The sequence below is a fragment of the Antedon bifida genome, chromosome 7 (genome assembly GCF_963402885.1).
Source record: "Antedon bifida chromosome 7, ecAntBifi1.1, whole genome shotgun sequence".
NCBI classification, from domain to species: Eukaryota; Metazoa; Echinodermata; class Crinoidea; order Comatulida; family Antedonidae; genus Antedon; species Antedon bifida.
Genome location: NC_136232.1, coordinates 20,976,453 through 21,000,082, shown reverse-complemented (window position 1 = coordinate 21,000,082; position 23,630 = coordinate 20,976,453). Strand labels below are relative to the sequence as shown.

At 34.6% G+C, this 23,630-nt stretch overlaps 2 protein-coding genes across 2 annotated transcripts in view; one reads left to right on the top strand and one right to left on the bottom strand.

Annotated features, from left to right (window-relative positions):
* Window positions 1–23,630, bottom strand: part of LOC144848525 (ubiquitin-conjugating enzyme E2 J1-like) — a 331,913-nt gene that overhangs the window by 28,696 nt on the left and 279,587 nt on the right. The window lies entirely within an intron of this gene.
* Window positions 56–20,643, top strand: LOC144848727 (bromodomain and WD repeat-containing protein 3-like). Its single transcript, XM_078705588.1, has 35 exons — window positions 56–207; window positions 299–357; window positions 436–465; window positions 651–710; window positions 1,742–1,892; window positions 2,175–2,273; window positions 2,495–2,655; window positions 3,321–3,542; window positions 4,339–4,439; window positions 4,566–4,636; window positions 4,923–5,023; window positions 5,530–5,669; window positions 5,890–6,049; window positions 6,478–6,612; window positions 6,972–7,100; window positions 7,557–7,782; window positions 7,885–8,070; window positions 8,232–8,409; window positions 8,672–8,762; window positions 9,241–9,378; window positions 9,516–9,589; window positions 10,170–10,338; window positions 10,527–10,763; window positions 11,009–11,133; window positions 11,461–11,655; window positions 12,138–12,199; window positions 12,319–12,592; window positions 13,035–13,160; window positions 13,762–13,897; window positions 14,342–14,497; window positions 15,021–15,173; window positions 15,344–15,459; window positions 16,250–16,539; window positions 17,189–17,398; window positions 17,880–20,643. Exons 1-35 carry the CDS (start codon window positions 159–161, stop codon window positions 18,377–18,379), a joined length of 5,310 nt encoding a protein of 1,769 aa, XP_078561714.1. The 5' UTR covers window positions 56–158; the 3' UTR covers window positions 18,380–20,643.

Here is a 23,630-nt window from a genome sequence, read left to right as displayed (position 1 = left end):
ATTTTCAGACGCCCCACTCGTCTTTGGTGACCTCCACCGTACGGTTCTAGGCTTATTTTCGCCGCCAGTTTGTGACTTCTATGTAATACTAAATTCATTAATCAGAGCATTATTTTAAATAAAAACATCTATGTTGACAAACAGTGTGTTCTTAGACAATGTCTAAACAAGATGACCCCAGTGAAAACCCCACAGACATTGAAAGAGGTTTGTTTTTACAATTATTTTACACTTCGAATTTTGACCAGTTTTTGAGAACGTCGAAACTGACTCCATTTTCGTTTGTCTTTCTTCTCAGAGTTGCACTTCCTAATCGTTAAATTTCTTGAAAATGGGCCTTGCAAAAAATCAGCAGAGGTAAGTAAAATTATCAATTACGATTATATTTAGGTTTTTGTTTGGTTCTGTTTTAAAATATTTACTCTTTCTTTACAGAATGTTCGACGCGAATTGGAAGAGTATGGGGTGAGTGAACTAAAAATTGTACGGTTCTCACATGTGAATGACTATTTTCTCTGTAGTGCATGTTAGTTTTTAATTAATTTTCTGCGAATTGAAAATATTAAATAATATTGAAATATACCAATCGCTAGATTTATGATTGTTTTACAACTTTCAATAAAAATAAAATTGATTTATGTTATTTTCAGTTACTTCCACAACGATTTGATTGGGAAGGCAACGTGCGTTCGAATACCTTTGCAAACTTAGTAAGTAAAATCTGAAAACTTTTTTATTTGGCTCATACAATCGTAAATTTTGAAATATTTGACTTAGACACCAGATTACATTAAATTTTGCAATTTGATAGAAAAGGGCAATATAATTTTATTCCAATAAATTTTTCAGGTAAAAAATGTTTCATTATGAGCGAAAAATGCATTAAATTACCAAAATATTTCTCAGAAAACCAATTCTAAATACACATCCAGAGAAATCCAGTGAGGCTAATTTACATAATCACAAATGGTTGACATTATTTCCTATGACGTCGTATTACAACCCATTCTGGCCAATAGGAATGCAGAATTTTATCTACACTTTGACCCATAAGTCCATGTATAAGATAAGCTCAATTGTGATTGGCTGAATTCCATAATCACATTTTCAGTAATCTTTCTACAGAGGGCTCTCTTTCATGTGTTTTTGCAATTAATAAACTAAATAAGATCACATTTTCAGATAAATTTTAGTGCAGGAAGAGTTTTTAATTACATCATTCAGTATAAGCTTATAAATATTTCATTAAAAGCTTGATTTAAAAAAAAAATAAATATTACCAATTTTCTAATTAAATAATTAAATAAACCAGTGATGTGTAAAATAAATTGCACTTTTCACTTAATAGTAATTCATTTATTAATTTGAAAAAAAAAATTTAAATAAATATTACCAATTTTCTAATTAAATCAACTAGTGATGTATAAAAATAAATCGCACTTTCCACTTAATTAGCAATTCATTTATTAATTTGAAAAAAAAAATTAGAACAAATTAAACAAATAATTAGGGTTTCTTGCAAGAAAGAAAACATTTGAAAAATTATATTAGATCAGTGACTAACAGAAAATAATATTAGTGAGTAAATAAATGAATTATCAATGATCATATCCTAATAATTTCTTTCACACAGTAGTCTTGACAAGGTTCCATTTACAATTAAGTGACTTCATAAATATGTGTTTAATTTGTTTTTATTCGTTGTTTTTGGTGAATATCAATATATCATCTCCCTTTTTAGGCCAATACTTATAATCATATAGGAGCAGACCATCTATTAAAAGTATGTGAACGCATTGGCCCACTGCTTGACTCTGAAATAAAACCTTGTGTCAAAGGTGTAAAATCATTGCTTGGTGTAGGAGGACACTCTCTACTAAGAACTGCTGAAGGTAAGTTCCTAGGCTAGCTATGTAGTTGACATGTAGGCCTACAGCAATACCTGTTTCTGCAAGCTAGTTTGACAAAAAATAGTATGATGTGTCCAAATTTGGTAGTGATATGACATCATCATGTCCATGGACACGTCACATTTTTTTGTCACATAAAGTTTGATAGTTGTAGACAGAGATTTAGACAATAACCCACATTGTTATGCTCATTTGCATAACAAGGTGCAACTTCTGTGTCACATAATTATATTTTACTATTATTTAACGTTTTTCTTTGTTTAGATGTAAAACCCAGAGCATGGCGACCATACATGCACAGTTGTACAATACACCACCATCCACTACTCCCTCCTAAAAAACTTGGTAGAGTTCCAAATATTTGTAAGTACCGTATTTCCAAAAAGGAAATGTTATTTAATTAGATATGAAATGAATCTTTATATGAGAAGAATATCAGACTTAGAAAATTAATTTAAAAAAAATGTTTTTAAATGAACCATTAAAAAACATAACAGGTCTACATTATTTATCTTGTTTTCCTTTCACTGTTTATTTTCCTCCTCTGATTTTAACCCCATTTACATTTTTCTCACAATATTCAGGTCATGTAATTAGCGGTCGTAGCAATATTGGTCAAGCACGACATTGTCAACTTTTGCCATTAGAGAAGTACAAATCAGTGACGCAGCATCTGCGAACCCTAGGTCATCTTTCGTCTGTCTATTGTATCGTGTTTGATAGAAGTGGAAACAAAATTTTTACGGTAAAGGTCATGTAGTTCGTGTTCAATTCTAACATTAGGGTCATCATTAGCAAAGACCCTATCATTGTTTAAATTCTCTGGTTGTTAATTCAAAGCATTTTTTGATAAAACAATAAGAACTAAAGATATTGGCATATAATGGTATTACATTTTTAAGCCTTTAGTTCTAGCTCATGATCGGTATAGTGCCTCTGGGGGACAAACTGGGTTCATCCTTTTTTATATCCTTTTATACCTCACCTGTGGTGGTCACTTTTATTGTTGGTCGCGCTTATGTGCGTCACTAATAAAGTAGAGGGGAATTTCCCTCTTTTCCCCACAGGAGATGCTGACCGGTCGTGGGTGACCCATGTTGTTTTTTTTTGTGTACATAATTTTTGTTAAATGTTGTCTGGCATGTATGTACCATACATTTAAATGCATTTAAACGGTAACCAAACTGACAAGCACTCACTTCTTTTGGTATACTATTAAATATTATAAATGTAATTGTGAATTGAGATAAATAAATGTGTGTTTAGAATTAGTGTCATCACTTTCATGGCCCTATCATGGGTAATTATCAATCAGTATAAATGGAAAATTGTGTTTTTCAAAATTCTATAATTTCCAAACTGTATACCAAGTTTTATAGTAGTTCTCTAAAACTTTCTCACAATTTACAGGGAGCCGACGACCATCTTGTAAAGATCTGGTGTAGTCATACCGGTCGACTTCTGGGCACGCTTCGAGGACACGCTTCAGAAATCGTTGATATGCATATTAATTATGAGAACACATTAATTGCTGCAGCCAGTGTCGATAAATTAATCCGAGTCTGGTGTTTACGGACAATGGCTCCGATAGCTGTACTTCAGGGTCATACGGGTACGATCACATCCCTTGAGGTAGGTACTGTAATGGCATAATTCATATTCATATAACTTTACAAGGACACTCCTAGATCCAATTTGACTGTTAGGATATAAGCCTAAATTGTTCAAGGTTTTTTGGGGTCTTCTTGGTATTTTAACAGCAATACACATTTTTAAACTGTTGACTTTTAACTACAGTCCTATGGATTTCAGAAGTATTGATTTGTTTATGTTTGTGTTAAATTTTAGAGAAAAATTTAAGAGGATATTATTATGCTAGGTAATTGGCTTTTTAAAAACTTGAAACTAGGTATATCCATTCAATTTTACTAAAAAATTGTTTTAAAAAAGCAAACATGTTAACAGTGAATAATGTTATTCAAACAGTTGTTTTACAAAAAAAAATATTATGTATATACAGAGGTATTGGAATCATTTTAAGGATTTTTGAATCGAAAAATTAAAAAACTCCATGCTACATAAAACATTCATAATTTAACCTTTAACATTGAATGCTATATAGCCTACACATTAAATTAATTACGTTATTGAATTATAAATTTATTACTGAACATTAATAACATTATTAGTTACATTACGTGCAGTCAACCCAGAGGGATAAGCAAATACCCCACGTGGTCCGAAAATAGTTTTAGTTCCAACATTATTGGGGTAACAGTTATTTATTTACAATAAGTACTATTGCTACATATAAATACAGAAATGTAAAAGTTTTTTTTATTTTTTGCAGTCAGTCATTAAATTCCTTTAAAAAAAAAGATTATTCTTGATTTTCTCTACTTAATAATTTATTGTCTTTTCTTTCTAGTTTTCACCTTTAAATAGTGGTCCAGTGCGTTACTTGGCCAGTACCGGGACAGATGGTTGTGTCTGTTTTTGGCAGTGGAACCCGGCCACTAACACATTTAAGTAAGCTAATACAATTTATTTTAATAGGCATTAATCTTTTATCTATTAGCTGATCTTATTTTTTGCACTGATTATGTAAAAACATTAGATATCACATTGATGTAATTTATGTTATGAATTTTCTAGTAACCGACCAGTTCGATTCCTGGAAAGATCAAGATCAGGGGCGCAAATGCTGTGTTTGTCTTTCAGCCCAGGTATGTTGACAGTAACAGGAGGAAAAGGCCCTGGTTTAGCACTCCTAAAGGGCCCTCAAACCCTGGGTAGTAGTTGCATTGGACTGCTCATGCTCTGGGGCCCTGGGTTTAGGCAGTGAATGCTCATAGCCACTCACCCTGTTTAAGGTTTCTTTAGCCTTCTAAAATATGTTTTTAACTGCTAAAGATACAATTTATTTTCTTATTGTATTAGTAAAAAATCTAAGCTAAACATTAATGTTAATATAATCATTGTATAACATATATAATATATTTATGTTTGTAGGTGGTACATTCCTTGTAACTGGTAGCTCAGATCAGTTAGTTCGTGTTTACATGTTTGCCGGGTCCGGTCCAGAGAAAGTAGCTGAGATTGAAGATCATGCTGTGAGTTTGATTGTTCAAGTAGCTTTGCGTCAGGGAGCTATGTAATTGGTCTACTCTGACGTGATTGTACTTATGTTAAGTACATATTGAGAACACTTGCAAAACAAATATGCAAGTAATTCTCGTGTGGGACTCGAACCCATGATCTTCAGATCACTACCCTGGTATTCATACATTTAGCCCACCGCGCTTGCGCTGATGTCTATTGTTAGATTCAAGCCAAGGAAGCAGCGGGTACTACACCAACAAAGTTAATATTTTAAGTAGTGCGAAGTAGCTTTGCATCAGGGAGCTATGTAATTGGTCAGATTTGCTCTACTCTGAGAATTACTTGTGGATTGAGGATCAGGGTAGGGCAAACATCTGACCAATACTGTGATTTTACATTAAAAATACAGTAATATTTTTTGCTATAGTTTGATGTTTTCCAAAATTGGACAAAAAAACGATTTCATAACCATGATTGATACTAAATATTTTAATTTGCTTTTTACTTTTTAATTTAGGATCGCGTAGATAGCATTGACTTTTGCCATGCAGGTGATAGATTTGTTAGTGGGAGTAAGGATGGGACAGCGCGAGTGTGGCGCTATGAACGACAAGAATGGAAAAGTATGCTTCTCAACATGAGTACAAGGCTGCAAAAGTATGTTAAATTTCTGAATTTAATTACAGTAGAACACCTCTATTAAGGGGACACTTTTTCTTGAAACAACACTACAGCCAACCCCTATTAAGGGGACACTTTGTTGGGTCCTGAAGGTTTCCTCTTAATAAAGGTTATATTGTAATCGCATGGATGAAAACTGTTGTACTTGTATTTCATTTTATGTAATAGAAAGTAACACTTAATTACTTTAAAATAGTTCAAGAACAGCCACAACTGAAGAAAGCAACAAAATTATGAAGAATCGTGTAACTATGGTTGGATGGTCTCTGTACGACGACTTTGTTGTGACAGCGGTTAACGACCTATCGGTTCGAGTTTGGAATTCGTACACAGGGAAACTGCAAAATGAATTAAAGGTAAAGTAAAAATTGTACAACAACAAGTCTTTAACAGAATAAAATTGTGTGAATAAAAATGTATAAAATAAAATTAAGCACCATTGTACATTAGAAGTTTAGTTATGATACTCTTACTCTTCTATTTGTTTTTTATCAATTAATCAATCGTTTCATTTTCAAAGCACCATTCCAACGATCTCATTGCGCTGTCAAAAAGAAAAAAAAAGTGCATTTGTAGAAATGACTTAAGCTTGGTTCCCACTAGCAACGCATTGGTCAACTCGCTTGCGTTGCACGTACGTCTCTAGTGGGAACCACGCTTTAAAACTGTCCAAAGATGTTCCTAATATGTAAAGGCAGATTGTCCCAGAGCCTAGGCCCAGCAGTACTGAACGTCTGATCTCCCCAGCTATGTTTTCTCCTTATGTATATATTTTTTATTACAGGGTCATACGGATGAAATCTTTGTGCTTGAAGCTTGTCCTTCTGATCCACGTGTGTTTCTAAGTGGCGGCCATGACGGTATGATCAATCTCTGGGATCTTGAGACTGGTCAGAGAATAACAAGCTTTTGCAACACAGTAAGACCTTACTTACTCACCTCTCTTTCCATCTCCCTAACAGCAAAAGTCTGAATCTATCCAAGTACACTAGTGTCTATTTCACAGTCCACATATACTCACGCAAAACCCACTCATCAATACAGAAAACGATATGTTCACACCAATATAAATATCTTACAAATAGGAACCTTGGTCTCCGCTGGGGTCTGGTTATACTTGTGGTGACCCAGACTAAGGAATTGAAACCTGTATGCTTAATTAGTAATCAATTAAGTTGTTTTCGAGTTAGTTTTAAAGAGTCACCATAACTTCTAAATTAGTAGTATTGGTCTAATAATCACCCTGTTGTAATTAAAAACTCAACTTACTTTCTGTAGATAGAGGGTCAAGGCCATGGCGCTGTCTTCGACTGTAAGTGGTCTCCAAATGGTTGGTACTATGCTTTCACCGATTCACACGGGCACTTGAGTATTCATGGCATGGGCTCTGGTGAAAATTACAAAAAGGTAAGTGATCAATTTTAATCATGTAAAATGTTTGTGATGATTTATTGTAAAACATAGGTGTATGTATGTATAGTTTGTAAAGCTCTGTCTACACTATCAAAGTAGTTTGACAAAAAAAATGGGATGTGCCTAAATATCGTAGTAATGGCCAAATATGGTAGTGATAAGACATCATCATGTCCATATATGAGCACATCAAATTTTTTTTGTAACATAAAGTTTGAAAGTGTGGACAGAGCTTTAAGCACAGTGTTGAAGTTCTTCTCTTGTGTCAGTCACACAGACAATACTATATTAACAGTAGACCTATTTTAAATGCTAAAGGAAATTCTTTGCTATAACAAAAATTACAATGTTTTTAGTAAATTAATGAAACTCCAAACACATATTAAAATAATAGATTATTTATAAAGAATAAAGACTTAATTGTTTTATTCCTTCTTGAATGTCATTAAGGTACCATATGAACAATTCTTCCACACGGATTATCGACCGTTGATGCGTGACGCAAACAATTATGTTCTAGATGAACAAACACAACAAGCACCTCATCTCATGCCGCCTCCATTCTTAGTCGATATGGACGGAAATCCCCACCCTCCCAGCTATCAAAGATTAGTACCTGGTCGTGAAAACTGTAAGGATACATCATTGGTGCCGCAAATAGGGGTAGCGCCTAATGGTGAGTTTGATTATGAATGAGTAGTTATTGATTTTTGTCACTGTTTTATTACATTAATATGTTATCATCTAAACAAATCGTATGTTTTGTTTGTTTTTTCAGGAGAGCCTGGTGTTATTGGAGATGCTCCACGCAATGCAGAAGACAATGAAGCTGCAAGTATACTAGACACCTTAATTATGAGGATGCAACAAAACCAAGACCAAAGAAATGATGCAGACGACAATGAGAACAATCGGCCTGGGCCATCACATCATCAACCTAGTACCCCATCAAGAGAGAGAAACAGTGAGTATACTTTGATGTTTTTTAAAAAAAAAGTTGAATTTAAATGTAATAACTATAGAGGTTTATACTGTATAGTATGTAAATCACATCAAATCACACTTTTTTGTGAAACTAGTGTAGATAGAGCTTTATACATGTAATAATATTGTTTGTTGTTGTAGATCAAGGACCTCTTAGTCCAGGTATTGCATCCCCTCGAGGATTACGTCGCAGTGGACATATAGAGGGCGTGCGCCAATCTACTGGGAATGTTCTTGTCAGTCAGCAAGCCTCTCAAGCCGATCTACTGGCTTGGAGTAGAAGAGTGGTTGTAAGAGAATTGCCGCTATATGTAGCTAAGTAAGACATTTTTTTCATGTTTGATCAACATATACAGTATCAAGCCTTGTGTACACTATCAAATTTCATGTCACAAAAAAATGTGATGTGCCCATATATAGACATGGTATCACTACCGTATTTGGGTACATCACAATTTTTTTGCCGAACTAATTTGATAGTGTAGACAGAGCTTTAAGAATTGTATTGTACATATATCTGAATTCCTATACACATAAAATTGTATGTTTTTACATGTATGACAAATGCATAATTTTTACAGGAGATTAGAAGAAAATCGTCTAGCATATCGGGAAAATGAACTAAGTAAATTTAAAGCAGAGAAAAAGAAAAGACCAAATATCTTACAAAGAGTAAGTTTTTTTTTTATGTATTCAACTTCTCATTAAGATACAACATCCAAAGAAATAGGCATAACAAAAATTTAGTGAAGGATGGGACCAACAGGTGGTAAACACCTCTAAAATGGTTCAGTCCCAATTCCACAATGAGCTCAGTTATGATCAGTGGCTGTGTGGTGTGAAAATGGCTATGTGTGAGTAAAGTGCACATGAGCTAGATGTGAGCTGGACTCATAGTCCTTATCCGAGAAGACTCCACCAGAACCATGGAGCAAGTAAGCCTCGACCCCTTGCCGATGTTATGGCTATGTAATTACGATTCCACTGTTTTAACCGCTTGGCCACTCTCTCACTAAGTGAGTAATAACAGCACTAAAAAAAGTTAATACAATCTACTGTAGATCTTAAATAGCAAAGCAAAAATTATCATTTTTGTGACAACTATATAATACGATACTAGTAATTCAATATGGATTTTGAATTTCAACAGACTGATTCAATGGATTCCATAGAAAGACATCTTAGAAACAGAAAGAAGAAATGCAATAGCCATAACTACCAAACAAGATCAGCTCCTGGTGACTCTTTGCAAGCATCTGGTAATGAGAGTTCTGGGCCGGAAGATGAGGTAACAAAATAATATTTAACAATTGAGTATTGTTCTGACACAATTAAAAGTCCAACTAAAAATGTGCCATAGAAGTCCAATTGAATCTATTTAAAGGTATCTCAAGGCTGATCCCCACTCTGATTTTGTAATTTTAGGCTGGTGCTGCCAACTCAAGTCTGGATAGTTCAGACGATGAATTACAATGGGAAAGCAGTAATGCCAGTAACAGGTAAATTATCTATATTGTAATACTTGCGTACACCTCTGTCTGAATAGAGGTTTTCATGGCCAACACCATGGAATCAACCTCACTTGCGTACACATCTGTCTGAACAGAAGTTTATATGGCCAACACCATGAAACAACTTCACTTGCGTACACCTCTGTCTGAACATAGGTTTTCATGGCCAACACCATGATACTACTTCACTTGCAAACAACCTCTTTCTGAACAATCACCCTTGCATACATCTTTGTCTGAACAGAGGTGTTTATGACCAACACCATAGAACAACCTCACTTGTGTACACCTCTGTCTGAACAGAGGTTTTTATGGCAAACACCATGAAATAATCTCCCTTGCATACATCTTTGTCTGAACAGAGGTTTTTATGGCCAACACTATGGAACAATCTCACTTGCGTACACCTCTGTCTGAGTCTGAACAGAGGTTTATATAGCCAACACCATGACATTACTTCACTTGTGTACACCTCTGTCTGAAAAGAGGTTTAGATGGCCAACACTACCATCATAAATTTTAAACATGTTTATATTGGTAAAACATCATTTTACTGTTATTTTTTCAGTGATTCCAGTAGTGTGTATTCGGACTGGATTGCTGATGCTGGCATAAACTTAAAACCCCCAAAACGTCCCCCGGTAAAAGTGAAGTTTATGGAAACAGACTCTGAAGCAGAAAAAGAAGAAGAAGCTAAGAAAAAAGAAGAACGTAGGAAAAAACAAAAAAGGAAAAAGGTATTTATTTGTGTTTTAGTGCAACAAACAAACTTTCGTTTCATGCTAGAATAAATTTGAGATCTCTATTACCATCTAGGTTCAACTTTCAAATGGGATGTAAAGTCATTGGTCATGGTCTATAACAAAATGCAACACCTTGTTGTGAAAAAAACATTCTCTGATTTGGTCCGTTTGTGATTTTTTAGAAAGCACCTCCTCGGCGAGATTTAGAAGGTCCGTTAGAACATAGTTTGCCAGATGAATTTAAACCCTCGCCGTGGATCACAGACTCTACTCCAAGACGATGTCCATACATTCCGCAGATGGGTGATGAGGTCATGTACTTCCGTCAGGGTCATGAGGGTTACGTGGATGCTGTGAAGAGGTTAAAAGTCTATCACGTTGAGCCTAAAAAACAACCTTGGCATAAAAGAGATATTAGGGTAAGTGAATGAGCCATGCACTAGGTTTGTTAACTGTTAGCCAATCTTTTTAGCCTGCATTTTAATTAGTTATAGTTAAGTTAAGTTATAGGCGACCTAGACATAGATTTTGTTTTGTAAACTTGAAGTCATTGAACTTGAACGCAACAGTAAATAAAATATGGAATCTTTAAGTAGTGGTTTAAAATATTTGAGGGTGGCAATAGTAAATGAACATGAATGTTGTATTTGTTTGACTTTCTCAGGAACAAGAATTAGTAAAAGTAGTAGGTATCAAGTACACGGTAGGCCCTCCTACATTAGTTGGTCTTAAATTAGCCTTCATAGATCCAGACACAAGAAAACCAACCGGAGAACATTTTCTTATTAAGTAAGTACCATTATTTTTGTATCTTACATTAGTTTTCAGGTATTATCATAGAGCTACTAAAACTGCTATAGTATACAAATAATGAATGTTTATGAGTGTAATGGTACAAATAATGGCATGAGGTGAATGATGAAAGGTTATATGTCAACGAAGCAAAGCTGTTGTATTTCAAAAGCAATAGTATAAAACAAAATATTTTCCAAACGTGCAAAAGATTTTTTTTTTCGTACACTAAAAAAAGTACTATTAAACAATCGTTTTATAGTGTGTACTATTGCACGCCATGTGATTGCATACATTTTAAAAGTGCGATTTATTTATACTCAGATACCATGATATGGCAGACGTTATCGACTTCCTCGTGTTACGTCAGCATTACAACATATCAATGCAGCAGGACTGGAAGGCTGGGGATAGGTTTCGTGCAATGATAGATGACGCTTGGTGGCTTGGAACGATCGCATCGCAAGAACCGTTTCAAGAAGATTTCCCAGACAGCATGTTTCAGTGTTTCAATGTCAAGTACGTTATCAGACAGTTTTATCAAAATTACTTGATATCTAAATCTTTTTGCTAACAATGTTACAAGAAATTAAAACTTATTTGTCAAGTACATTATTCATTAGCTGTTTGATATCTTTTTATTTTATTTTCTTTGCATCAGTTTGGTCATAATAATTTCATTTCTAAATCTTTTTGCTAACAATTTTCCAAGAAATTAAACTTATTTGTACGTTATTGTTTCTTATCATCTGTATATATCGTTTGTTTTATTTTCTTTGCATCAGTTTGATCAAAATTCTTGAATTTCTAAATCTTTTTACTAACAATTTTATACAAAAAAAAATATTTCTCAAGTATGTTATTGTATATCTGTATGATATCTTTTGTTTTATTTTTGTTGCATCAGTTTGATCAAAATTATTTAATTTCTAAATCTGTTTGCTATCAATTTTACAAGAAATTAAAACTTATTCTGTCTTTTCAATATTTGTTTTCTTCAGTTGGGATAATGGAGAGAAGGAAAAGATGAGTCCATGGGATTTGGAGCCATTGGACGAAGACAGTAAGTTTGCATATGCAAATACTAGATCTGATAATTATTATCAAAATATTGTTACAGTAAATGAAACCTCTACTATAAATATAAAGTGATTTAAAATTTCAAGATCTTCTTTATCACAGACATGCCTGAAGAAGTTGGGGGCAGTGTTCCATTAAATGATGAAGAACTCCGCCAAATGTTGTACACACCTGAGGATGGAGAGTGGGGCGACCTAGACCAGGACACGGAGTGCGATAGAATCTTAACAGGAATTGAAGAAGTGTTACGACTAAGTGAAGCGGAACCTTTCACAACACCTGTGGACTTGGATCAGTATCCAGCTTATGCTTACGTCATTCCATATCCTACAGACCTCAATAGCATAAGACGTAGATTAGAAAAGAGATTTTATAGGTAAACATTTGACCATTTTATTTACATTCTATAACAGTTTAAACTTTTTAAAACTGTGAAACGAACATGGGGCAATATATCATCATATATGACCCTATTAAGGAGACGATTTCTTGTGAAATGAAAAAACAAGGCAATATATGTTTTATGTCAGGGGACACACCTATTTAGTGGTAACTGCTGTTAAGAGGAGTTCCTACTGTAGTTCAAAATTCAATTTTCTAGCTTATGATGTAATGTAAATGGGGGAACAACCTGCGACAATTGCGAACAGGTGTGGACGACACATACCACAACTTTGTTTTCCCCTAAGGGTCCCTTCGTGTTGAGTGGTTTGTCTGTCCACAATGACAGGGGCACGTAAACACAACTCAAAGTATCATTTGTTGCACAAGTTATTGTTTATTTGATTCAAACGTACTGCTTACATTATTTTCTCCAGGAGAATATCAGCATTAATGTGGGAGATACGACTAATAGAACAGAACGCAATTACATTCAATGAAAAGAGTAGTATGATTGTGAAACAGGCAGAAATTATTACTAAAGTACTTTTGGAGTTCATAAGGTAAGATACTAAAGGTGGTTAATGTGACTGTGAGCGTGACGATACCATCCGTACTTGATAGAGTTGTGCAAACAAGTGAACTTGCTACAAGCCTGCTGCATTCAAAGTCTATAAGATCCAACTTGCAGTGGTGGATCCAGAATAAGGGAGGCCCAGGTCCTAAAAAATGGTGAAATGAAGGTCTGAGCTTAATTGGATGTCCTATCTTTTGCAACACAATTTGCAAAATTTAGTGGGGTGCCCGGGCTGACTGCCCCCTCCTGTTTTTGGGGATTACTTTGTGTAAATTATTGCAATGTATGTGGTATGTCACTTTTATCGAAATGCCAACTTAATATTAATGGCTACCAGGTGTCTATGTACAGTAGATGGTTACCTGAACTAGTACCAGTTAGAACAAGAGATCAGCAGTGAAATAGACCTCATGATTTTTGTTTCTTTTGTAGAAAAACGAACCCCGCTGTAAAACAAAAACCATCTATTTAAAGCCATTGTAGCATCACAAACCACATCTTGAAAATAATTTGTCTTTGTTTAATGGTTTCGCTCGGTACTAGTACTGTATACAATCAACCTATCTACCGTTTTTATTTTATTGTAGTGGAGATGAGAGTGAAGATATCATGGTGCTATACAATCGCTTTTCAATGTGTCAAGATGAGGATGAAATGGTTGATGTTGATGATGACACAGATGAAGATGACACAGAGCCGTCTACTAGCAATAAAAGAAAGCGAGTAAGTTTATTCGAATAAACGCCCCGGGCCATTTAGTATTCAGAAGATTTTTTAGAGGGGAAGTTTATTCGAGGGAGGGATTTATTCAGAAGAGCCTTTAATTTTTTTGGTTGCAATATCGTAACGTATTGTTTAAAGGTTTTTATGGCGAAATCAAATGTTGATATAAAGTTTGCGGTACATTATAGAACTATACACGTAGAACTAATACACGTGGTGTACCGCAAACTTTATATCAACAATATGGTAACATTATAATCAAATAAATACCCACTAGGTATGAAAACTACAACACAATTAATATCAAAATGCTTGGTAAATTGTATAACATGTCAATCAATTATTTGTACTACAAATAGAAATGTGTTGTAATGTACAATATTGTGTATATATGCATGTGTGGGAATTATTTTATATTAACATGCCTCTTTATTGTTTTTTAAGGGTAATGACAGTAGGTCTCACAAACGTGCCAAGACGGATAATCCATGTTATAACAGCAAGGCGTGGATTCAACAATGTCAGGAACTGTTGCAGTTGATCTGGGAAAGTCAAGATGCGGAACCATTCCGCTATCCGGTAGATGAATCTATATATGTGGTAAGATTCAATAATGGTATCAATGTTTTATTATTTTTATTATTTATTCAGTGGGTAGCCAATGGTATATTTATTAATTTTATTATTTATTTACTCTTCAGTCAAAGACTGTTCTCCCAGAGGGCCCGCCCAGTGTATAGTATTATGATGAGTTTGTGACAGTGGCTGTGATGTACTAATACACCGGGGTAACCCCCTACTCGTCTCGAAAGATGTACTAGGCTCTTTAAAGTGCACATGAACCAGATGTGTACACTGGACCTACGGTTTATAGTCCTTATCCAAGAAGACTCGTTCTACCACCAGCACCATGGAGCGAGTGAGCCTCGAACTCTTTCCGATGCTACATCTTTCCACTGGCCACTCACTTGTGTTTTACAAATATCCAATCACATGACTTGGTATTTCATTTTTCTATGTTGGACCCCTGATAACTTATTGTCTGCATTTTCTCTTCATATATTAGTATTTCTCCCTCTGTATTTATTTTTCCATTTTATTAAAATTACGATTTCTGTTGCAGGATTATCGTGATATCATTGATGTACCAATGGACTTGAACACCGCCCGTGATCAGTTAGCAGCTGGCACTTACCGAGATCCGTCAGAATTGTGTAAAGATGTGCGTCTAATTTTTGCAAATGCTAAAAATTATACACCAAGCAAAAAGTCTAGAGTAAGTAAAATAATTCAAATCACATAGTTACAATCGCGCAACATGACGGATATTGATTTTTTTTTTAAATAATAGAGTCTGAGTTCAGTAAATATAGGTTATTTCTTTTAAAAAGCTGGTGAATATTGATTTGTTTTTAATTAAAAACATATTTATGTATTTTACTATAGATATCTGGTATGACATTAAGATTATCTGCTTTATGGGAAGAGAGAATCCGGTCAATTCAAGGCGATTACAAATCAGCCTTACGTTACGAAAGGCAAGTCGGAAGGGGCTTTCGCAGGTAAGTGTATTAAACTGTATGGTATATTATGGGTGTCTAGAAAACTCAGATCTACTTCACAAGTTTTCCTAGCTAGGCTAAGCCTAACATGTAATGTATTTTCTTTATGACATAAGTCGTAGGCTGCTACTACAAGTTACAATAATAGTAAGAAAACATATAATAATGTAGTATTTCATATAACCTACCGTCTGATTAATAATGGAATCTGAGTTTTCTAGTTGAAGAATGGAACTAGAAAACTCAGATCTTTATATCTGAGATCTGAGTTTTCTAGAAACCCGGTATATTATACATAATAATGAATGTTTATGAAATGAAATGAGTTAAAAAATTGACTGCTCAAGGCGGAGCCAAGTTGAAAATAGACCAGTCAATTTTTCATCAAATGAAATATTCTCCCCATTCAATGAATACAAAACATTCATTATTTGTTTTATAACACGCCTACTTTTATTCAATTATTCATCGTAAATCATTGACGAATGCTAGGCCAGGAAGCTAGGCTATTAAAATAGGCAGTGCTCCTCCAACTTTAGATGTGGAGTAGAACAGTTATAGACAGCAGGTCGAAAAAAAAATTCTCAAAATGTTTACAGAAAGCTGAATGCACATTAGAGCGAGTTCATTATCACCATTAGATTTTCTGTTAGGTAAGGCTAATTCCAGATGACACATGATGTGTAATTAAACCAATCAAATTGCAAGAATATAATCAGGTGTGTTATATTAGACAAGCGTAAATACTCAAGAGCCATAAATATTTAAATAATACATTTTTTTTTTATAGGAAAGTGAACCGAAAACAAACTAATTACAACGACGGTTCAACTAGCACAGCATCATCCATTTACAGTAACATGTCAAGACGTCCATCTCTGAGATTCAAAAATAAAAATAAAGTTAGTGCCACGAGTTCACAATTAAGAGAAAGACGGAGTAATACTGAAGAACAGAAGAAACAGGCCCTGGTGAAAGAGGAGGAAGGTGACGAGGATGATGATGATGAAGAAGATGATGAAGAAGAGGAGGACGATGAGGAACCCACAGTGCGTGTTAGGGTCACTAGAAGTAGTACAAGTATGTACAATCATATTTATATTTTTATTAGTGTATTCTAATAATAATCGTTATTACCCTGGCCATTTTTTGGATCAAACACGTATGGGAACATACTCCCATAATGCAGCGCAATTGTGTCTTGAGCTTACCAGGTACCCATTTGTACACCTGGGTGCAAGGAGGCAAACAGAAGTAAAGTATCTTGCCTAAGGATACAAGAAATGCGACGAGAGTGGGATTCGAACTCAGTTCAACGTCCAACACACTGCCACATGCCCATTCTACACTATTGTCTTATTTGCACTGGATTTGTAAATGGTAACATTAACCCAGTTCGGATTGAACTTTTTAGCCAACATGGTTAAAGTTTTACTGAGACCATGTTAGGTTCCACTGCGCATGGCAGTGGTCGGTAAAACCAACTGCTAGTTATGATTAATGTAACTCTTAAAGAGTTGTAGCCATCGTTCGGATTGGACTTTTAGCCAACTTGGTTAGTTTTACTGAGACCATGGTAAAAGTTCTACTAGAAATGGCAGTGTTCAGTAAAATTAACTACTGGTCTTGGTTTTTAACTCTCAGGGAATTGTAACCAGCATTTGAGTTTCTTGGTTTTTTTAGTGTACGGTATTTAATGTTATAATATTTGTTCTACTTATGTTCTCAGTGGTTGTTCAAAATGACGAAGTTGAAGAGGATGATGATGACGATGATGATGAGGATGAAGCAAATGATGACGATGATGAAGAAGAGGAGGAAGACGATGAAGAAACAGAGGTAGAAGAGGAGAGTGAAGAAGAGCAAGGGACCAGAACAAGGAGGATGAACACACGGTCAAGTGGTGAACCATCCACGCGTATGACAAGGAATAGATCAAGTAAGTAATTGATTTAAATAGTGTAGTATAATAACAATATTCACATATATTTATTCAAATACAGAACCTCTATTAAGGAGACACCTGCAGGACCCAACAAAGTATGTCCCTCTTTGTGTGGCTTGGTGGTTATGATGCTCGGCTCCCAATCTAAAGGTCCTGGGTTCAAGTCTAGTCATATGTCAGGATTTTTTCTCATGACAGATAAACAAGAAAGTGTCCCCTTAAAAGAAGTGTTCCTTTGAATAGGGATGCCTCAAAGGAGAGGTTCTATTGTGTTGGTTTTAATAATGGGTAAATTGTGCTGTAACCATTTTAGGTTTATTTAGTATACTGTACAATTCTGTTGGAATCTTTTGTACATTTGTTCTTTTGGCAACCTATGCTGGGACAGTAATTGGCTGTTAAAAATTATTTACTAATAACGCCTATAATAAATAATATAATAAAGATTACTAACTTGTACTTCATTGTGATACAGTTAATAGTGCTTCGTTGAATGGCTCTAAAAACACAGGAAAGAAAGAAAATTCAAATCCAGTAGGAGAAAGTGAAGAGGAAAGAGAATCAAATGAAAATAGTTCATCTGACGAAGAAAGTGAAGGACACGACAGTGATACTGAAAGTTACAGTTCAGAAGAAATTACCAAAACTGTTAAAAAGAAAACAAAAGTTGTTCGTAAAACTCGAAAAACAGCTGCAAAAAATGTCGGACGACGTTCAACGAGATTACGTAAACGAATAACGTCAACAGATTTTGAATACCAGTTTCCGGGAAGTACTAAAAATGGTCCAACACTGAGAACCACCAGAAATGCTGCAAAAAGGACTCGGGTTCAGGTAGATAGCTCTGAGGAAGGAGAGTCATCGTTGGAGAGTGGCACCGACTCGGAACCAGAAGTAATACCTCAAAGTGTGTCAAGTAGGGGCAGAGTTCGAAGGTTAACCCCTCGTGCAAGAGCAAGTCTGACAGGAGACTAGCTCTATCTTACAAGGTTGAAAGGAAAACTATCTACCTCATCACTTTTTGCCAGTGTGAAAGTTGATGTTTATACTTTTTTTTTGGAAAACAATTTTTGGAAATATTTTGTAGTTTTGTATAAGATAGTCTTTAAGATTATATACTTTTGTTTACTTACTTTAATTTGTTATGTTTTGTACACTATACTGTATTCGTATTTGTATGATCAACCAATGTGGTTTAAAATTAAAGAGAAACTTTCCTATTTATAATCAAACAAGTTGATACTGGCTCTTAATGATGTATAGTTTTTGATTTGAACATTCAAGTTACGTACAATTTTATTTATGATATTAATATTATTATGTCATATTTTTCGAGGTGGATACTTCGTAATACTATCTGTATTTCTTTACTAAATTTAAATATAAAAACATTAATTTTTGTTTTTGTATGAGAATGCAAATTCTTTGCTTATGCAGGTGCCATATTCTGTGCAGTAATAGTGGTATGTCAGGGCTTATATGTTCGAAATCAATTAATGTACACAAAAATACTTCACTGGAGTTGTAGTTGGTTTGGTTACCATTCCCTACTTCACTACATTAGAGTTGTAGTTCACTGTTGAATGTTTGGCTACCATTCCCAATGTCCTGGGTCCAAATCCAATGATTTTGAGTATGTACTGTCCTTTTAATTTATAACCTATAACCACCTAACATTGATTAAGTTTGCTATATTGTCAATGCTCCTTAAAAAGTCCTGTTTAATATTTGCAATACCAAATTGTATAATATCCATTTCTTTCGAATGAATACTTCACAACTTTGGAGTTGTAGTTGATGTTTGGATGTTTGGCTACCATTCCCAGTGTCATGGGTTCAAATAAAATGAATTTGATTATCTGTACTGATAACCACCATGATTAATGTTGCTATAAAATTCTCCTTTAAAGGTCTTGGTTTATATTTGCAATACCGTATTATATTATATCCCATTATTTTTAATGTGCCTTCATAATTACGGTGAAGAATTCAATTTGTTGTTCATTACAAGCAGATGGCAGGTTCGATTGTCATGTCATTCATTGCATTGTGATTGTATTTACCTCTCATCTCCCTTCTCTCTGCATGGCTTCAGTCCGGGCTTTATTTATTGATTTTTACATTTGCATAACGATATATTATTTTCTCATCTTCAGGAAAATGACTAAATAATCAGAAAATCAATATAAATGAACTTGAAACATGTAATGTGAACGCAAGCATGAATGAAACATTTCATTATAATTACATTATAATCTAAAAATATTCAGCTTGTATTTGCATGGCTAAAGCTCTGTCTACACTATCAAACTTTATATGGCAAACAAATGCGATGTGCCCATATGGACATGATGATGTCATATCACTACCATATTTAAGCATATCACTACCATATTTAGGCACATCACACTTTTTTTTGTCAAACTAGTTTAGGGTGAACGAGTTCACATGGTGTTTAGAAAAGCTACCGAAAACCGCGATTACCGTTTGATTTGGTTTTTCATACTTTTTAGGGCCTCTTGGTCAAATTTATTTCAAACTACACGCCCCTCCAATTAAACACTTAATTAAACAATCCTATAACAGACTTCTCCGCCATTTTAAAGATTTTCTCTAATTTGAGACAACTGCGGACCTGATAAACATGATGTGGTCGTATTCGCCAATCACACAATATTTTCCTTTGGGCATATATTTGTATTTAACTTAAGTCGATACATAAGTTTATTCCCTTAAATTGTATTCGCTTAGTAGATAGTAGATATGTTCTTTTTTAAGGGTATGTCCCAAGTACTAAGTGGTACTGGTGAATACAGCCACTGGTACTTAATTAGATGTCAGAGAGTCGTTAGACTTTCATTGGAGACCTGCCTTGTATTTTATTCGATAAAAGATTGTGTTTTTCTTTGATTTAACTGTTTTAGAATTTGAGTAGTGTATGTTTACGTATCTTTACACAGCATTATGCTATCATACGTTCTTTTTTTACGCATTAATTAAGTTATTTTGTTATTTGAAAATTAGTGTTTTCAAAAAGCACCGTTGTCTATGTATAACAATTTGATTTGATCAGATTTTTTTTCTCTCGCGTTGTAGAAAATAATGTGTCGTTTTGAACTTTCCAAACGGGTCTTATATTAATGGTATTATGCACGTTGTATAAAGTATACATAATTAGTAAATTTCATACATTCCTTTGCGCGAAAAAAAGTGCAAAATAAAAAAGAAACAATTTGAAACAAGAATTGTGTAAACAAGTGTATATTTTGTTTTACGTTTCTTCGTCAGATCACCCTAGTCTCGATTCTAGACGGCTATCGACTTAATATTGGTATAAAGATAAACATTTTGGCACACATGGCGTTTCATACTGATTTACTGTAGTTTTACACGACTGGAATACTAAAACAAAAACATTAAAGCTATGTCTACACTATCAAACTAGTTGGACAAAAAAAGTGTGATGTGCTCAAATAAGGTAGTGATATGTCCAAATATGGTAGTGATATGACATCATAATGTCCATATATTATGGGCACATATTTTGTCACATAAAGTTTGATAGTGTAGACAGAGCTTAACGGAGATTTCTAGCGGCAAGTCTAGATTGAATCACCCGTGAATTTCTTGTGAATGTTTTCGAAAAGTGGTAACGTACATTAATACGTCATCACAATCGTCTGCAAACCATCGGACATAAAGAAGATCAAGTAAAAACATAGTACACTCTTCCATGTATTCTGTTCTCAGCGTGAACAAATAAAATCGATGTATTCTAGCTAGGCCTACTTGCTCTATAGGCCTAATGTCCCTTTAAATTAATTATGCCTTCTTCTGTGGTATGATTTATACAAATCGACAAATGCATTATCTTTGTTCATGCATCGATGACGATCTGGAACATTAACCAGATAATTGGTTGCGACGTTTAGTAAAAATAATTGTTTGTATCTGTCAAAGTGTTTATACTCGAAATCCCACTTGACTCATGCTTGGCATTAGTACGGTAGCACCTAAAGCTCTGTCTACACTATCGAACTAGTTCGACAACAAAAAAGTGTGATGTGCTGAAATATGGTTGTGATATTCCCAAATATGGTAGTGATATGACATAATCATGTTTATATGGTCACATCACATTTTGTTGGCACATTTGGTAGTGTGGACAGAGCTTTACATCGTTATACCCATGGCAGGATGCCTTTGTTGTGTTTAACAATGCTGTTCTTCCGCGAAGATAATAATATACGATGTAGGTTAAAGTTAATAATTGAGATTTTTGTCATTAAACATTTGTTGGGTCTCCCTGCTATCTCTCCTGGGTCTTATAGCATTGACAGCAATTCCTCAGAGACCCCCCGGATTCACGGTCTAGTTAATGGCTACCGATTGTTCAGATCGCGATAAATGGTTTGGCAGACATCGGGGCAGTGAGGTGTTCATACGAAAAAACGGATACAGTAATTCAATGAGTTTGCAGGGGATAAAAATATGACCGGAAGGATACATTTTCTTCAAAGCCTCTCCTAGTGTGTGGGAGAGGTGAGTTCCTGCAGTGATGTAATTTATTGTGTTCACTTCCAGGGTCTATTTAACCTACGAACAACAATCAAACTAGTTCGGTAGTGATATGCCCAAAAATGGTAGTGATATGACATAACACCTTCATATATGGGCACATCACATTTGTTTATCACATAAAGCTTGATAGTATTAGAATAGAGCTTTAAAAGGGTTTGGCGTGTCATAGAAAAAGAACATGCCGGTACTCCGCAATGGAAGATTGCTATCACGTTCTTCTCTTATTATATAATAACATCTTTACCAACTGCCATGTTTTATTCGTAATGGATAACCATTAATGTCTATGGAGTCATTGATGGTTTGACCCATGGGACATTTTTGCAATTTCAGTCAATTTGTCTTTTTGAAATAAACGCCGACAACGAAACTAAAAACAAAGAACTTGTTTGACGATGATTCGTTAGGTGTTGACCTGTTGGCCCCACGATTCTCTAGAGTCTATTACCATTGCTAATAACTATTTAGATAAATGATCTGAAAACATAGTATAAACGCCAGATTGGGTATCTAGTGGCCTATCGTGCTGGGGTTTGATAGAATTGTTTAGATCATATTACCTGTATTCAGACAAGTGCCAAACATTCTGAAGTAAATATACCGTATATATTTAAGCGCAGTTTACTGACATTCAAAATGGAAAAAATAACATACTATCGGTAACTTTGTAACTTTAATTTTATTTGTAGACTGGTGGAAATAGCTAAGAAATAGCATTTGAGTCAAATAAATTGCCAAAGGTTGTTCTATTGTTGAAATATGTTCAAAATATATTAGAGAATGATATATAAACTATCCTAATCTGGAGTAGCCCAGTATAAGTGGCCTAATTTGCATAAAATCAAAATGGCTGCCATTTGACAACTTTCATCCCAATTATCTCTTAAACCATAAAGAATTGTGTATAATATTATATTGAATGATTGAATATAGAATATATTGATGGAATTAACAGATTTTGAAGTCCGGCTGATAATATTCCCACTCCTTCCCAATTATTGCACAATCTAGTTAGATAAAATATAATTTATTCAATATTTTGTATTTTTTAGGAGAATACGTTAATTTTAATGGAAGAGATAGGTGAATAATGGTGAAAGTTCAATTTCGCCTCTTTTGAAATGAACGGAATGTGAAGTCGTCTCAAATTGTTCACAGGATAAATTTGCTATAGTATAAGGCATATGCGTGCTACTGTACTTTGTTATCACTTTTCATAGGAAAATGATGCATCTTTCGACAATTAGGAACCGAAACTCGAGAGATAGATAAGAGAGTACGGAGCCTACGGTTCAATCGGTCGTTTCACTCCTCCTTAATTAGGCCTAGGCCTACTTTGCTACAAAATTGAGTTATCGCATCAGCCTGTTTTGATCTAATATTTCATTCGCTATGAAAGCAATGTCGCACCTGAACAGGCTTAATCAAGTCCAATTAATATCGAATTTGTTACAAGATATCAATTACTACTTGAAATAATTGTCACTCTTTGTCCCGTTTCATTTTCAAGGGCATCTATTGGAATGGGTGATTAGAAATTGTAAATGAGAAAGGAATTTCTGGTGTGGGGATTTGTGAAGAAATGTCCAGTAATAATGTTAATCGTTGAGTTCAATGGCAGGGGCCCTGTTGAATTAAATTTAAT